We start from the raw sequence: 17,443 nt of genomic DNA on the forward strand, positions 1-17,443 counted from the left end.
TGTCCAGAGACAATAGATCAGGGAGACAGTCTCTGGACGCTGACAAAGAGTTTGGTATCTCAAACTGCAAAAAGAAAGACCACTCTCAGAATTAAAGGGGAAAATACTGTATTTTCTTTTCAATTTTATATGAAGAGACAATTAATTCTGACAGCAAAATAATTTTAAAGAACCAGTCACACGATTAGACATGGGTTTAAAAATGCAAATAAAAGAACAAGGGGAGGAGACCCATTCAGGGAAGACTGCAGTGAACTGGTCCTCCAGCTTATCGTAAAGTGTGTTGCTCAGGGCATCACTCTGGGCTGTGCTCTTTCCCCAGGCAGCCGCCTCCTGCCTGCTGACACACATCAGCCCACCTGGAGTTACTGTGCAGGGACCACGCACGCGGCGGGAGGCAGCGGACGCCCAGCATAGCCATGGCCCAAGGGCTCTGTCTGGGGCTGTGCTGCACATCCCTCTTAAATCTGATGCTATTCAAAACCCACTGCCAGGTCCGTGTCAAGGTTCCCCCTCACATCAGGTCTGTTTCAGCAGGTACCCAAGAGGCTGACTCTGTGACGCCCTGCTGAAGAAATCCTGTGGCTGGGAAGCGATGCAGCAGAACTTGCAGGAGCTCTGAGCACTTAACTGGTGTGAAACTGAAGATCTCTGGAGAGGTGCTGAATATTTGCTGATTTTGGAGTAGCTAATGAAGATTACTTTTTTTTTGGTAATATGCTACTGTTCTCTGGCCAGTCTACAACAGATGTCCTTTGGTGTCCAGATGCAGAGTTCTAGGTGAAGATTATGAGCAGGCAGAAGCAAGCTTTGGGAGCAGCATTTGTCACATCTGCGGCTGTAGGGGACGATGCATGTGTGTCATGTGTGCCTATGCCTGTCCCCCTGTCCATGCCACACCCCTCCAAGGTGAAGCATGGTTACAATGCCAAATTTATTTCATGGGGCAAAACTGTCTTATTCACTCACTGCCCAAAGACCTTTCTCAGAAAATTTCTTGGCCCCATTGCTACTGCTGGCAGGATTATCAGTGAATTTTGGGTAGCCAGGATTTTGCCATCTGTTTAGCCTGGTCTGGGGTCATGGCTGCTGCTTATCTTATCCTTTCGCCACTCTCAGCTTTGCTCCTTATCTGCTGCCACTCCCGTAACTTCAGGACCTGATCCAGCACACTGGGAAAGCGAAGAGAGTCTTACTCCCAGCACAGGGGCTGGGATTCTTGGCAGGCTCTCTTTGGCTTTCCAGCACTGCTTAAAACTCATTTTATCATCCTCCCAGCTCCACCAGTGTTTGCCTACCAGTGCCAGCCCAGCAAGACACCAAGGCTCCGCATGCGCAGATCCCGGCTCTCTGGGAGGATCTGTGTGCACAGCTAAATCAGCTACAACCTCTCCGAAGCAGGACTGTGCCTCACTGTGTCTGCAACACAGCTGGACACGAACAGAGCTCACCAGCGTCAGTAAAGTGGAAAGCAGGTACAGAGGGTGTTAAAGGCAGCTGGATTTTGGGACAGGGCAGCAGGGAAAGTGAATGCAAATCCAGCAGCTGCCATGCCATCCTCCTGCCCAGGAGGTTTGCTGGCTCTGCCAACTGTCTCTTGAGTTTTGGGCAGCTCAAAATGCTGTGAATCATGTTTCCAAAAGGTCTTACGAGGCTGACAAACATGGATTTTATCAGTATGATTTCAGCTTGTAGATCACTTAGTTGCTTTAGGAAACATTATTCTCAACTGACTGGCTGTGGATGAAGCTGGGAAGATTTGCTGTTTGGGGAACCTGGGAGAAGGTCACTAAACTCGAGAGAACTTGTGCCACATGACTTTGCTCAGCAGCAGGCTGGACCTTCATGGCCCTGAATTCAAGTAACCTCTATTATAACCTCTCTTGACCCCCTTAATATTCATACTGACTGAAAAGTCCCACTGGCTAGAGCCCCCCTACAAACCCTTGTCCCGTTATGTCAGGCATGTGGATGTCATGCCTCCCAGCTCTCTCACTAGTGCCATCACTAAACAAAACAAACCACCAGAGCCCTCAGGCTCTGAAACTCATCCCCTGGGCACACTACTGTGCTTCCCCATTGCTCCAGCCCAGGACATGCTCTCCTAGGACCAAACCATGACAAACTCCTTGAGAAGTGACCTACTGGTCACTGCCTTACCTGCCAAGTAGGGGTCAAAAAGACAGATTCTTCCCTGCCATCCACTCCCCCACTTCATGAGTGAAAAAGCAGTAAGAACTAATGTGCAAGACAGTCTTCCCTTGTCCCTCTCCCCCAACACAGAAATCCAAACCCAAGAGCAGTAGCACAACCTCTCTGCAGGAACAGAGGTGCCAGGGGCTGGCTTGAGCTGCCCCCCCCCCCCCCCCCCCCCCAAGGAAGGACATCAGTGCTGGGAGATGTGAGAGGACCTTGCTCAGCTCTGAGAATCATTCTGAAAAAGAACTACTGGAAGAACTAGCAGTAAAGCAAGGGACTACTCCAGCTGGAGTTGTCAGCTAGAGACCTCCCAGCACCACTCAACAGAGTGGAAAAAGTAGCTAGCAGGGCACTAATGACTATTTTCCATGTAATTTTAAATCTAGTTCCATTTCTTTTTCCTTTTTTTTTTTTTTTTTTCTCCTTTCCACTCACTGGGTTTCTAATACTGGTAACCTTTGTCTATGGCTCCCGTGTGTGTAAGTGCGTGTGTGGCAGAGGCAGTGGGGGTCAGGTGTTTAGACACTTGGGGCAAAGCCAACACGGTTGTTATCACGGTCAAAGACGCTGTAGTAGGGTCCAATAAAGACATCTCCCAGGATCCAGAGAGGGCCCCCGGGGGGTGGGATGTCCAGGCCTGAAAAGCCACTTAGGCATACTGTCTCTGATCCTGAAACAACCTAGAAAGAAGAGTGAGAGCTTCAATCTAAGCAGGTCGTTCCCTTCCCTCAACCTTGCAGGCTTGGCAAGAACACCTGCAAGGCTGCCTTTGCTTCAGCCTCTCCCAGACTGAGATCCACAGATTGCAAAGGTGACTCCCAACTCACTGCTTCTATGGCTCCAAACCCAGCTCCCCCTCCCTTAAACACTAAAGCATCAAGCAAAGCTGCACATGACCATAAACCTCCCAGCCCACGCAGCTCTGGATTAAAGCCATTGGTGAAGGTCTGCACAAGATGGTCCTTGCAAGCTGATTCTGATGGCTTAAATGACAGGCTGGTGGTCTCTGCTATAATAAGGCTGGTCTCAAGGCACCACAATGCAGCAGGAAAGAGCTAAATGTTTGTAGGAAGTGATGCAACAGCTTGCCTCCCCTTCCTCAACCATTCTGCTATCCCTCACAAGCATTATGTAGAAGGTCTCACTCCTGTGAGACTTCAATGAGGTTACCTGGATCCACCTGAAGTGCCCACCACCCTGACACCCCAACCCTTCAGACTTCTTCCCAAGCACCAGCTCCAGCATTGCTTCGGCTGCTCTTGTGTTTTGGAGCAGTGGAAGCAAAAGCCAGGCCTTGGGGAAGAAGCGTAAGGCTGGAAAAATCTGGCTGGACATACCTTGAGGACATACTGCTCTCCTGTGAGCTGGAAGGCCTTCCCTCCTAGTGTCATTGTGACGTTAGGCAGTGTTGGCACTTTTTCACAGGGGATCATGTACTGAAATTGCAACAGTAAAGGCTTTAGATTGGACCTCCCACACTCTCAGTCTTCCTTGAGCACAATCACATCTTTGCTGTGGTTTTCCCCAAAACCAGCTCATCTCAGGGTGCAAGAGAAGCTTGAGCTGGGGTAGGCTGCTGCCTGCCTAGGGCTCCAAGCTGAGGGGCAAGAAGGGCTTTATGGATAGGCATGGAGCCAAAGATGTTGGATTCAGCTTCTGGCTCCGCTGAGTCCCAGGATGCCACAGCTGAGTCCCAGGATGCCACAGCTGATGTGGCATGGCTGGCGGTTTTTACCAAAGGAGAGGCAGCTGGGGCTCAGTACACAGGGATTCACCGTGTAATGAACAAAGCCAGTTGTGTGAACAATGGCAAGTCTTGGGGATGCTGGCAGGTCTAAGCCAACTGTTGCTGCAGCTGGGGGGCTCTGACACTGCAGAGCCCTACAAGTGCTCATGGCTCTGATCTGGGAGGGCTTTCAGAGCAGGGCATTTTTTTCTACAAGGTCTTTATAATCCATATTCTTCCACAATTTTAGGGAGGAGAGAGAGCCTTGTGAGATTAGCTTTGATGGTTGAAAACTTGGCAGGAAAGGGTTGCCATTTGCATGAAATAAACTTTTATCAAAGTGTCTCTGGACTCACATTAATGTGAATCCTTGGCCTCAGCTGCAACTCAGATCCCTTCTCTTCCACCTCCCAGAGATGGGTGGCAGAGGTGACTCAAAGCTTCCCAAAATGGGACCTGGGCTTTCTACCAAGCATGAGCAGAGTGGTGAATGCTACCCAGGGTCAGAAGATGAAGGGGTCCCTGCTGTGCCAGTGGCTTTTCCAGGAGCACAGGGTGGGAACAAAGATCAGAGGGAGCAGAAGAGTAGGTCTCAACAAGCATCTGGGTACAAAGTAGGGTGTAAGCACTGATACTGTGATGGGCACAGACTCCCACATTTCCAGCCCGGCCTCACCTCGCCTTTTATGAGTGGTTTTGCACCAATGGCTTCCTGTATCTTCTTCACCTCTTTGGTGGGGCCTGTGATGAGTGAGGTTCCCGTGTCCACGATGGCCTCGCAGCCCCCCTGACACACGCTCGCCCCGTTGGCAACATCCACCCTGGGGAGAGATGCTCAGACATTAGACAACCCTTAGAGGCCTCCCAGTGAAGGCTGCAGGAAGCAGTACGCAGGCAGGCAAGGGAGGGCTGTGACAGACACCCAGAAAGGACAGATGCTCAGAAACACTGATGCAGCACGAAGTCAGTGCACAGCCGCCCTGGCTCCCTCTCATCTGCTCATAACTGAGCAGGTGCCTTAAAGTGTAACTGCATTTCTGCAGAGAGCCTGCATGCTGCCTGCGTACCCTGCCTGCTACCTGCACACAGAGCTAGCGCCGCAGCCAATGGACATAGGACAGAGGGAAGGGCAATGAATTATGGACTTGTATGGCCTGTGCTACTGCAGAAGAAGGAAGGGTTAAAGGGGTGGTGAGACAGCCATGGGCAAGGGAAGGGCTCCTGTACAGAGAAAAGGCAAGCCAGGGGCTGCTTGGCTTCCTCACCTGCATCACATTTCACAGCAGTGCAGACAGACAAAGCCTTCTAGCCAAGGGTCTGCCATACTCTGCCGATGCTGCAGGACTGGGGGAAAATGAGAACTAAAACGCCGCGCTGGGGAGGGATGCAATTCCCAGGAAAAGGACACACTCTGATCACAGGCCACTTTTAAGTTCCCATCACGTGGGAAAGCTCAGAATAGACCGCGGGGCTGGCGGCTGTCAGCTCAGCCTGCTCTCCTCCCCTCTGCCTCCAACAATGTGTGCTGATTGCTGTGCCGTGCCCTTCAGTCAAGGGCTGGCTTCCTGAGGCCTCATCCTGCTCCTCTGGAGCTGTGTGCAGGAGAGCCATGCAGCTCAGGCCTTGCTGAGAACTGAGCAAAGCTGGGGTTTAATCTGTGGGGCTCGCCCTGCCTGCAAGGAGGACACACTGGCATTTTTCCCCGCTTCGCACGGATGCAGTAGGCATTTTCAAGGGTCAAGCCATAAACAAGAGGAAAGGATTTTGCAGAATATCTCCCTATGGCTTCTGCCTTTCGTCTCCTTCCAGCAACAAACAACCCAGCGCTAGGGTGGGATTTTAATCTGCTATTTTTGGTGTGGATGTGTTGTAGAGATGATTCCTTTCCGAGGAGGGTCTCAGCCCAGCCTCAGGCATACGCTGTCTGCACATGTGACCGCACGCATGCAGTCAGGTGGATGGGGAACTTACGCGTCCATGTGGATCTGCCAGTAGGCTTTGCGTGTGACATTATACCAGGTCAGTTTGCCCTTGTAGTACTTGGGGTCGGTCCCTCCCAGGAGCAGCTCACCACCAGGGACACCAGAGGGGTCTCTGAAAAACAATACCCAAACCTGTGAACGAACATCAAGGGCAGGGCGAGAACAACCTGCTTCAAGTGCCGCCAAAATACTTGCTGGGGTGCTTGGGGGGTGAAGCATAGCATTAACAGTATTGGAAACAGACTTACGTTGTGCTATGTTATGTCACTAGAAGGGCAGATACTGTGAGATAGGCTGGGATGGGGAAATGGCCCCAGCGAAAGCATCCTGCAGCTTTCCACCTGGTACTTTCTCAAAAAACCTGAAGAAACTTGTGGCAGAGAAGGGGGATGGCAAAGGGGAACTGAGCACCAACACAAGGACTTCCTAAATGAGCCTGTAAAAAGTGCCTGTGCAGGGCTGGACACAGCTGATGCAGGGTTAGGTTATCTGCACTCAACTCTGCCAACCAGCAGCCTTGGAGCGAATCCTCAAGGTTACCATCAGGTAAGAGCTCACTGCTGAGCAGATGGGAAGAAATATGGTGATGGGGGAGGGCTGGTGCTTGAATGGCCAGCAGCAGCCCTCTCTGCCCTCCCTACTCTTGGCATGCTACTTTTTGGGCTGAAGTAGTTCAGAGTGGCTGCTGCAGTGCCAGAAAAGTGATGGGGTGTCCTGCGGGGAGCAGCAGTGGGTGGGAAGGTGCTGGCAGCTGCAGAGGAGGATTTCCCAGGGTGGTGAGAGAGCATTAGACTCCTCATTAGCGATGACTGATGGGGGGCACCCTTGCCTGGGAGGCAACACGGTAGTGACCACATGGCTTATGGATTTTGGCAGCAGACTGGGGCTGTTTACCTCTCTAAAGGGGACTGCACTAGCAGCAATCTCATGATCACAGCCCTATTTATTTTTACTCCTCTTTCCTCTAGAAACATCCTCTGTCTATTCATCAGTTAAGAAATCTGGTCACAGATCCACCCAGCTTTTTATCAGTAAAAGAGCTGCATTTCTACTTCCCTTCTCCTTACTTCAGAGCAACAAACTTAAGAGATTTTGGCCTGGCTGCTCCTGCAAGGCAGAACTTGCTGAGACTTCCCCAACTGGGAAGTGCTGTCCAGAGTGTAAAACAGCAGATGACAAGAGGTGCTACTGGGAAACAGAGAAAAGCCCACTGGGCTTGCCCTCACAACCAGAGGTGTGCCACCAAACCCAACACTACCTGTTTAGGTAGAAAGAGAATACATTTTTGCTGACCAGCCGCTGTTTCATGATGTTATCAAAGAAAGGCTCAACTTGCTCCACAGAGATCCTTGGATATGCCAGGCCCAGGATGCCATCAAACTTGGCAGCAATGAATGTGATGCCTGGCTGCTTCGTGGCCTCCCCAAAGGTCTGATCCGGGATTTTCAAATCACCAAGCTGTGGGGAGATAGGGAGGGAAGGGAAAAGCAGATTGTAAGGAAAACTGGCTCAGGGGACCTGGGTGGTAACAGAACCTCATTGAACACAGGCTGTAGCACGTCCCTCAGTGTGCTGCCACACTCCTGCCTGCTTTCACTATTGCATTTGTAGGCAGCTGCAGAAACCAGATACCCTGTTGCCGCTCTTGTCAGGGGAGTGTTTGAGACTGGCAACTCTGGCTCAGTGGAACCTCCTGAGTCCCTGCAAAGTCCAGCATACTTCTAAGGGCAGGAGAATCCTTCAAGCCTTTTGCAGTGTCCTTGCTGTTCTGCAGCCTCTCCTCTTTGCACAGAGGACCCATATCCATTTGTCCTTCCTACATCTCCTCCCCTATAACCTACTTCACCGTTTCCTCCTAGTCTGAAAAGCTCTTGCACTGTGCCTTTAATCCCCTTCCCCACTCTGGACATCTTCTAAGTCATCTGTGTATCCTACCTCCTTGGGTGCTGCACCCATCCTCAGTTGGGAGCACAAATCCCTCTCACCTCTGCCCACAAACCCCTGTGATCTCCCCTAGATAAGAAACATCCCCGGGATATTGCTGAATCTCTCGGAAGAGCCACCAGCCTGCAGAGACCTCCCGTGAAAGGGGAGCAGACCCAGCCAAGAAAGCGAGGTTGAGCCTGAAGCACAAAAATAGCAAGCAGAGTACTGAGAATTCAAAGGTCACCTCCCTTGCCAGCCATGAGAAGGATTGGCATTCCCCACTAGAAAGCTGAAACGCCTTGGGAGAGCAGATCCTCAGAAAGAAAATGATCAGATAAAGGAGGATAGCTCTGCTGATGGGGAGCAGGATGCACCTGCTAGCTTCTGGCTCTAGCAGTTCAGGAGGCTTGTGAGCTTCTGACTGACCACAGGCAATTTTAGCATCCATGCTAGGACAATTTCAGCCTCTCAGCCTGCAGCTAGCAGCCCTGTAGTGAGCCAGGCTGGACTGACAAGCTGGCCTCTCCTACCTGATGGCAGATAACGATCCCTGCAAATTACTAATATCCCCCTAGGGTTAGACACTGCAAGGCTGGGACAGCAGTGCTGCCTTTAATGGTATTGGAGGATTGCACTAGGAAAGGGCGATCGAGCCTTGCGAAAGCTAAAAGCCACAGGACAGGATGTGGGGGGAAGGAGCACATGGCAATGCATCCGCTCGCCAGCGCCTGCCCCAGTTGTACACTCCAGGTTTACAAAAGCCACCCCTCAGCACCACTGGTCCTCAGCAGCCCAGAAAGTTCAATGAAGCTGCTACTTAAAGAAAAGTAAAATGCAGTGGACTGATAACACTGAGTGTCAGGTTTGTTTGAATATTGCTCTGCTTGCACATCCCAAGGGGGAGGCAGATTTCTGCCCAGTCATGGATTTTCAGCAGACCCGGCCTGCACTTGGTCCTCAGCAGGGCTGAAACCCAAGACCATCTTTAGCAGAGTGCTCCTGCCAGGTGACAGATCCTTTGTCTCTGTCCCTTGGCTGGCTCGTGTCCAGACACTGAGCAACCAAAAATCATGACCAGTGGATGGCCGTGTGGTGGCCACCCTCCAGCACTTTGCAGATGGGTGTCGGCACTCCGCAGCTCGCCTAGCTTCCTTGTTAGTGGCCTCAGCCAGGAGTTAAGCACTGGAAGGCAAAGGCAGGCCAAGAGGTGAGGGCCTCTGTAGCACAGCTTGCCATCAGGGCTTGGGGTACAGAGGCACAAGGGAGAGGCAAGGAAAGTCATCTCCTGTGCAGCGTATCTGCACTGCAGTCATGGAGAGACTTTGTGCCCCACGGCCAGCTAAGTTTCCTCTGCTGTCCTTGAAGGACATCCGAAGGTTGGGCTGTGATAAAGGGATGAGATGCCTGAGCAGCAGAGGGCTGGCTGAACCCACTCTTTGGAGAGCAAGCAGCACTGCGGAGTGCGGTGCTACAGGGCATCACTCCTCCACAGAACAAGAGAGCATGTTTGACATGAGCTCATCACCCTCTCAAAAAAACATTCAGGGCTGAGGGACTCAGGACTACCTGCCAACAAGCATCTTTTGGTCAGATGTCAGTGCTGCCAGAGGTTGCTGTGCCTGCTTCCACCCACCAGAATGGCTGGAACCAAGAGGGTCGCCCTGAAGGTTATTTCAATGTCTTTAAAGACTACACCTGACTGGGAGCTTGCCATGACATGTTGTGCATCAGAGGATGTGTCCTGGTGTCCAGGACACATCCTCTGATCAACAACATGTCCTCTGAAGTTCCCTGACCCTCAGAGTCATGCCTGCTCCTGCCTACTACAAGAGGGACACTGCTCAGCTCCATGCAAGAGTTTTCTCTTGCTTCTGTGCAGACAGAAACCAAATGCTACAATCTGTGCTGTCTGCCAAAAGCCATCCTCACTTCCCAAACAAACTGAGGCACAAAATCCTTCCTCTGAGCTGCCGGGAAGTGAAGAGCTAATTAGCAAACAGGCACTATGGTGACAATTACAAACCAAAAAAAGAGAAAAAACTGCAATTTTCTTTCTGACTCATTTCAGCCCTTGCATTAAGCCCACACTTCCCAAGGACAATGAAGTTTGCTGTTTGCCATCTTTGGATGCAGCATAGAGGCAATAGCTGATGCTTCCAGGCTAGCCTGAAATCTTCATGCTGTAAGGATGGGCTAAAGAGTGCATTTTGCAAGAGTCATACACTTTTAAGCTTTTCTTGGATATTTTTGATTCTGATGAAATTGGTAAGCCAATACTCTTCAGCTGAACCTAAACAGAAACCTCCAAATCTCCAGATTTATGTGCTTATTCAAAACTTTTGCTTTGTTTCTTCCCCCCTGCAAAGCAAACATATGCTCTTATCCCTGCCAGGAGAGCGAGTAATCTGAGAGCACATGCACCCCTGACGTTTGGCAGCTGGCAAACTCTCCCAAGCATCTGTACCTGGGAGGAAGTCATGAAAGGCACTCGTCCTTCACAGGACAGAAAGCTCAGCCTTTGCTTGCTGAAAAGCAAACTGTGAAGCAACCACCACCCAGCTAACTCATGCTGCACCCTGAACACTGCTGGGGAACCTCCCCCCACGGTGTTACCCAGCCTTTACAAGCATAAGCACGAGTTCTTGACGCGAGACCAGGATGGGTCTGTGTTTGGGCAGCTGCCCATGTGGGCATCCACTAGTGTGTGGATATTGGCCAAAAACAAGCTGGGCACCACCAGCAGTCTGTGAGTGGTGTTGGCATGTGCTTGGGCTGGTAAGTTTTTGGGGTCACCAGGAAAAGGGTGGGAGGGATGGCCAGAGACCATGTTTACAAGGGCACCATGTGACCAGTCCCCACTCCCAGCCTGCTGACCTGCAGATGAATACCTTCTCCCTTCTCAGCCTGCCATGGTTATTGTTACCTTAAGAGTCATCATTACCATGTAATTTCAAAGGACTTGGAAACACAGCACTGAAGGATGTTCTGTCCGAGCAGGACACTCAAGAAAGGAGACCCATTGAAATCTAACAGCTCCGAGCACTCTACTGAAAGCAGTCTGGGGCAGCACGGGGCAGGGGCAGCTGTAACTCACCGTGACTGTGTCTTGGCTCAGGAACCCAGAAAGGCTCCCCGTCCCATAGCGGATGGCAAACTTGGTGCCGTTCTTCACATAGCTGCTGGATTTAGAGGAGTCATACTTGTGGTGCAGCACTGCAGCCGGGAAGGGGGACACAAAGGGACACACAACATTAGCACTCCTTTATACCTACGGTTCCCCAATACCTAACCCCACACCACCCAGCTTATCTGGACAAAGGGACGCTCAATGATGTGAAGGTGGGCCTGAATCCAGTGCTTGCCAAGCCTAGACTGCTTAACAAAGCACTTCCAGTGTCTAGGGAATCAGGTGGGCAGATCCAATTCAGGCTGTTAAATCCGATTTGGCCACTGGGTATTAAAAGCCTAGAGGTTATATGGCTGGTGTGGTGTGCTAGTCAGCAGAGCAAAATGTATTCCTCCCCAGGCCATGGAGAACCAGGGTGGCTTTAAATATAGGCTGCTCTGGGCATGAACGTTTTCACTTCATAGACTTATCTGTTTCTTTTACTAGGAGTAGCTGGAAATTTTTCATACATCGTTTTTAGTCCAGAAAGAATTCAAAGTATTCCTTTATTTGCAGAGGAGAATGGCTTTCCCCTAGTCTAAGCTGCTTTTCCCCTTGGATGGGTTGGAGCTGTAGGCTATCCCTGGTTTTATGGCCAGGCAGATTCCTCCTTCACAGACTCCTCCCAAGTCACGAGCTGGCCAGTGCAATCCCATGGCTGGTTGCTGAGTGGTGCAGACAGCAGCTGAGGATGAACCAGCCGAGCCCTACACAAAGCGACAGCGCTACACAAGGAGTTTCCCAGCTAGGCTGTCTGGGTTCCAGTTTGGATTCCAGTCTGGCAGGAGGTTAAGCTCTTTGCATATTCATAAAACGAGCCCTTTGGTCCCAGCACCTCTCGAGGCACTGCCTTGAGAAACCAGCTCCCTGCTACAAACAGGAACCCCCTAGGCATACCAGGTCTGGACCTCACCACCCTGCTGGTGTCCTAAATCTCGTTTCACATATGCAAAAAGAAGGTCTGTCTACAAGAAGTCCAAACTTCCACTCTACTCCCAACAAGCACTGTGGAATGCCTTTCATGGTTGCATTTGTCGACTCCACAGGTTTCTTCACTTTGCTTAAGCAGCACAACCAGTGGCTTTTAAATAGCATTTTGCCACAGCCAGGTTTGACATCTTCAGCTGTGGAGGTTTATTGCATAGGAACGCCACAGAATAAAAAAAAAATTGTAGTCCCTAAGACATTCTCATTTCATTATGCCTACCTGGCTCTCGTTAACTGTAACTCCATAAACATGCACACACATGCTCTGTGCAGCAATAAACCAGAAACTAGGACAGTTTGTATCAGATCTGGCAAGAGGCTGACTTAAAAAAAGTCAACCTTGCGCAATGGGGTAACAGCAGCATTGGTCTATAATTGGGGTCTATAATCTATTGGGGAAAAAAAACACAACTGATGATGCTGCTCCCCTGCTGTAGGGCTGAAGCTGTTGGAAAAGATTTGGCCCTGTATGGGAGTGACTTGGAAAAGAAAAAATCTAGGAAAGGACTAATTAAAGATGGGTGCAGGAAGCTGGGATTGTATTTCTAGCTCTGACCCTAAAAAGCCCATCAGCCTCTGGCAAGTCCTTTCATGCTGCTGCCTCAGTTTCTCCTCTTGCAATGCAAGGCTCTGCATTTTGCAGGGAAGGAGAAGCTGTTGAGTGGTGTCTGGCACCCATGACACTTACTGCAGGCGATGTCCAACATGGAACAGTGCACGGATGGCACCCAGAGGTTGGAGGAGCCAGTGTCAAAGATCACAGTGAAATTCTGGGGGGGTGTCCCAATGCCGATAGGACCATAATACTGGGCCTGCAAAGGAGAAGAAGGAAGCCATGAGCAGAGGCAGCTGGCCAAAAGCAGGGATTAAAGATCAAAAAATCTCTTAAAGGTGAATAGAGGATCAGCTTCTTATCTAGACATTGCCCTCCTCTTGTTTTTGGCACCGATAGGTTCCCAGCCTTTGTCCTCTGGAAGGGAGGTTCCCCTTCAGTGTTCACAACTCATTACAGCGGGTGTGAAAAGGATAAATCGAGGACAAGTGGGATGGGTGTGCGAGGGGGAGGACATTTGGGGCAGGGAGACAGGGAAGAGAAAGGGGAAGGTCTGCAGGCTAACATGCAGTTCTCTACAAGGATGAGAAGAAACGATGGAAGGAGGCCAAGCAAAACAACTGCGTTATTGAAAAGCTGAAACTGGCTGGGAAGCTGCTTTGCTCGTGGTTTCGCAGAGAAACTGTGGGTTGCAGTGAGCAGCAGCACTGCCCACTGCAGGTGGAGGTACAGCTGCTGGGGGTTTTGGTGCTTGCTGGTGAGCTCTGGCAGTGGGGAGGAATAAACAAATGCTCAGAGAGCTGGAAGACTGGGGGAGTGGTGAGAGTAAAGAGCATCAGCAGCACCACCAGAGGTGGATTTAGGCCTGCAGGGTGAAAGACTGGGAGAAATCCCTATAGCACAGATGGATACCCCTCTGCTCTGAGACTATATTTCTGCTGGGACTGGAAGAAACCTGAATGGCTGAGTTGTTGGCAAAGTATCCCTCTCTCCACAGAGGAGAGGATGAATGGAGAATGCTAGGCAGGTGCTGCATGGACTCATTTTTCCCCAGTCCTCCCAAACAGGCAGGGAGCTGTGTCCTGCCTGGTGAGCAGCTGGTTCAGGGTCCTGGAGAGAAGGCTGCTAGCAAGGGATGCCAGCCAGTAGCCTTTCCAAACCCCCTGTGTTCTTAATTAAGCGGGGGGGTGGGGAGTAGGGAAGAAAACAGGATTATCAAAGCTGTTCACCTCCTGTGCGCTTAGTTTGCAAGGCTTGCTCGCTGAGTAATTAACAATCCATTGCAATTAGCCATAATGGGGAGGCAGCACTTGCTTCCAGTCGTTCTGTAATTATTGCTGGGGCTTGAAAATTAACCCCCAGTACAGGGGTTCCATTTATCACATACATAGACCCATGAAGGGTCCCAAGGGCTGGTAGGAAGCATACGAGGCAGGCTAATAGGGCTTGTCCCAAGAATTCCTTTGGCAGCAAAAGCATTTTCAGCCAGGCCGGGAGGGACCCAGTGGTCCCTTATCTGCCACCACAGGTTGGGTTGGTGGCCCTGTGACAAGGGAAAACAGTGCTGCCCTGAGCAGCAGTCTGAGCTGTGGTTGCAAGAGACAACACCGTGACACAACCGCTTGCCCTGGCTTTCAACACTGCCAACTGAAACACCGGTGGCCCTTCCCAGGAGAGGACGGTGCTGGTTGGGTGACAAGAGGCCCTGGGGAAGGACAGCAGGGGGAATATATCCTGAATTAATGCCGAAATATCCGGGCCCAGCTTCGTTCTGCCAGCTAACGCTCACATCCGACACTGCCCAGTGAAGAACCCTGAAATAGCAAACTCCACACATGTCTGGCAGCAGGGCAAGGGCAAACTTCATGTCCTTTATCTGGCTTCTGTTTCCGCCACCACACAGGTTCCTTTGCTCCCTAAGTTGCTGAGAAGAAAGTGGAGGTACAGGGTGGCTTTTTCCAAGGCAGCGCAGAAGACAAAGGATAGAGAGAGGAAGGGTCCTGCATTCCCGGTCCCATTGTAAGCTAGTACGCAATCTGAGCTTTCTTCCCCTATCCTGTGCTCACTCATTTATGACCCAACACCTCAAGGAGTGGAGCATGATTTTTATGCCCCTGTCTTGCGAAAAGTAGAGTCCAAATGGCCAGAAGATGCTAGGAAGAGTTGTAAGTGAGGCCCCTATTATAGATTATAATAATATAGATTATTATAATATAGCTATAATAAGGCCCCTATTTATGATTGTTAATTAGTGACAAAGGGGAAAGGAAATAGGTCACAAACTGAAAAGCTCCTGCTTGGGTGGCAGCGGGTTGGTTGTTGTTGTTGTTATAATTACTAGAATTAGTATTTTTAGTTTAGTAATGATGGGAAGCACCTTTTGGCATGCACTCACTAGGCCATGGGGGTGCACGAATCTGTCCTACAGGATCAACATCTCTCCCTCCTTTGCCTTCCTGGTTGGTGGCAGGCTGGCATGTCTCACCACCCCCTGGGATGGGTACCCCCAGAAGTGACAGCCACTTGCCCAACACTGTGCTGGGGTCCGCTGCAGTGGGGGGGGTGGTTTGAAGGGGGGATTGTTACTCACATCCATGTAGTTCTTCAAAATCTCCGGAGTGGGCTCACCCTCCTCGGCAAAGCCCAGCTTGAACTTGATCGCCTGGGTGATGGAGTTCATATCTGGGATCTCACTGCCCGCCTCACTCAGGATCCGCCGCATGGAGGGGAACTTGGTCAGGGGGATCCTGTGTGGGGACGGCAAACACACACCTGTTAAAGGGGATATGTAGGGGAGGGATCCCTAGGGAAGGGGGGCAGCAGGGCTCAAAACAGGGGACGCGCCAATACGAGGTGGGTGAGGTTTGGGCTCCTGCCAGCACCCTACGCTAGATCCCCCTCGCCGTGCTGCGTTCAGTGTTTTTCCCAAAGCCGGAGGATAGGGGGAAAGGCCGGAGGGCTGCTAGAGGTCACCAGATGTAAGGGAAGCTGGGGTGAGGCCCCTTAATGGGCAGGGTGGGGGGGCGGTAGGGGAGCCCCCTCCTTGCTTTGATGGAGGGGGAGCCGCCCCGTATGGAGGGCTGTGAGAGGAGCTCAGAGGCCACCGCTGCAGCAGCACCGGGGGTGCATGTCCCACGTCTCCCCCAACCCGGGGGGCTCAGCAGCCCCTGAGGAACCCCCTCGTCTCACCTGACGAGGGCGGCGCAGGACCCGGCCAGGGCGAGCAGCAGGAGGAGGCCGCGGGGCCCCATGGCGGCGATGGCACTGGTGGCGGCGGCGGCGAGGGGTCAGAGGCTGGAGGTCCCGAAGCCGACAGGCCGCGACGCAGCTCCCGCTTTCCGTCCCTGTTTTTGTAGGCAGAGCGGCCCCTCTCCACGGATTTCTGGAGTCAGCTGACGGTCTAAAATTGCAACCGGCGGCGTCACGTGAGGGCGGGCCGGGGCGGGGAGCGGGCGCCGGGCCGGGGGCGCCGCCTCACGGCCCCCCCCGGGCTGACCCCCGGCGCCTCGGGCCGTGACTCAGCCCTCGGGAAAGGGGAATAAACACTGTGAAATCAGTCACGAGATGCCTGCCCGGCCGTGCGTGCTTCTTCTGGACTGCCTTTAACTTCCTTCTGCTGGATGGTTTTTTTTGCTCTTTCCGGGTTTTCTGGCTTTTTTTTCCTCCCAGGGGAGTGGAGTGGGGGGGAAGAGGGGGGACACACGCACAGCCCCAGGCAGCCGACCCCGAGTTCCTCGCAGGGCTCGGCTGCTCACGGACCTCGGCTGCCCACCCTCTGTCACCACGGGGGTTTCATTGTGCACCCCCGCCCAGGGGGGCCGTGGCAGCTCCCCAGCCCTGTGTTTCTCCGTGGCCCCAGGACACCTCCAGTTTTGGGGGACTCATCCCTCCGAGCTGGGCGTTTCTGGGGAAGATGGGCGTATGCTAGGCCACTGCTCTTTTGGGAGGTGCGGTGGGGGCGGGGGATGCCAAGCCACATCTGCCACCCTTCAAAATGCACTGAGGTGGTACTAGGCCACCTGCAGCCATCGAGAACGATGCTGGTGCGGGGCAGAGCCCGGGGGGGGGCACCGGCCACCAGCATGCCCCGTGTTCTGCCCCTCAAAATGCAGACTGAGCATCGAGGACTACTGGGGTGGGCTCTTTGCCACCACCACCGGGGTGAAATAACAGGGCTCAGAGGTATCACCCCACCAACTCAGGAGGGAGCGGCCACAGCTAATCTCTGCCCAGTTTGCCCCAGCCAAGCTCTTACAAAGCCACGAGACCTGCTGGAAGAACAATAAAGATTAAATTGGATTTACAGACATTTTCCCTTCCAAGTCCTGAGGGCTAGGGAGAGCTCGTTATCTGTTCCTGCTTGTGCCCAGTCACAGGGATGGGAAAGCAGCGACCTGTGGGATGAGCTGGGCACTGCTGGAGTGGGGGACTTTGCATAGCTTTGCAGTGGGGTTCCTGTCCCTCTCCTGTCACATTCATGTTCATGCAACTTCTGGAAAATTGCTGGGTCATGTCACTGGCACCTCACTTGCGCCATCACCTTCCCACACTGTGTCCCTAAGCCTCTTCTCTCCTCCCATGGCCTCACATACAATCCTGCTGCCCTGTGTCCATGCATGCCATCCCCCCAATTGTGGTCCATGCCGAGTATTTTTAGGGGGCATTTCTGCCCTGGGCTGTATCTTGTCCCATGAGCTCTCCAAATTGCCAAGCCTCAGCCAAGCTGGTGGGCTTCAGGAAACCTGCTGCCTCCCTGCGGGACCCAGCTGCCACTGGGATGAGGTTTCCTGGAGCGATGGCCGGAGGCATTGGTTGAATCTGGTGGGTCCCGTTATTTTGGCCGGCATCTGCTTCCCTCCTGCCCCTGCGGGTGTGTGGTCAAGCTGAATGCCACTGACCATGAG

The 17,443-nt window shown here is 52.3% G+C and overlaps 1 protein-coding gene across 1 annotated transcript; it reads right to left on the reverse strand.

Moving 5' to 3' along the window:
- Window positions 1-91: 91 nt before the first annotated feature.
- CTSD (cathepsin D) lies at window positions 92-15,952 on the reverse strand. Its single transcript, XM_048306325.1, has 9 exons — window positions 15,729-15,952; window positions 15,130-15,286; window positions 12,675-12,798; window positions 10,928-11,046; window positions 7,166-7,365; window positions 5,897-6,019; window positions 4,602-4,746; window positions 3,537-3,635; window positions 92-2,879 (listed from the first exon to the last, which is right to left on the reverse strand). Exons 1-9 carry the CDS (start codon window positions 15,788-15,790, stop codon window positions 2,718-2,720), a joined length of 1,191 nt encoding a protein of 396 aa, XP_048162282.1. The 5' UTR covers window positions 15,791-15,952; the 3' UTR covers window positions 92-2,717.
- Window positions 15,953-17,443: the final 1,491 nt, after the last annotated feature.

This window comes from Corvus hawaiiensis, chromosome 6, assembly GCF_020740725.1.
Source record: "Corvus hawaiiensis isolate bCorHaw1 chromosome 6, bCorHaw1.pri.cur, whole genome shotgun sequence".
Taxonomy (NCBI): Eukaryota; Metazoa; Chordata; class Aves; order Passeriformes; family Corvidae; genus Corvus; species Corvus hawaiiensis.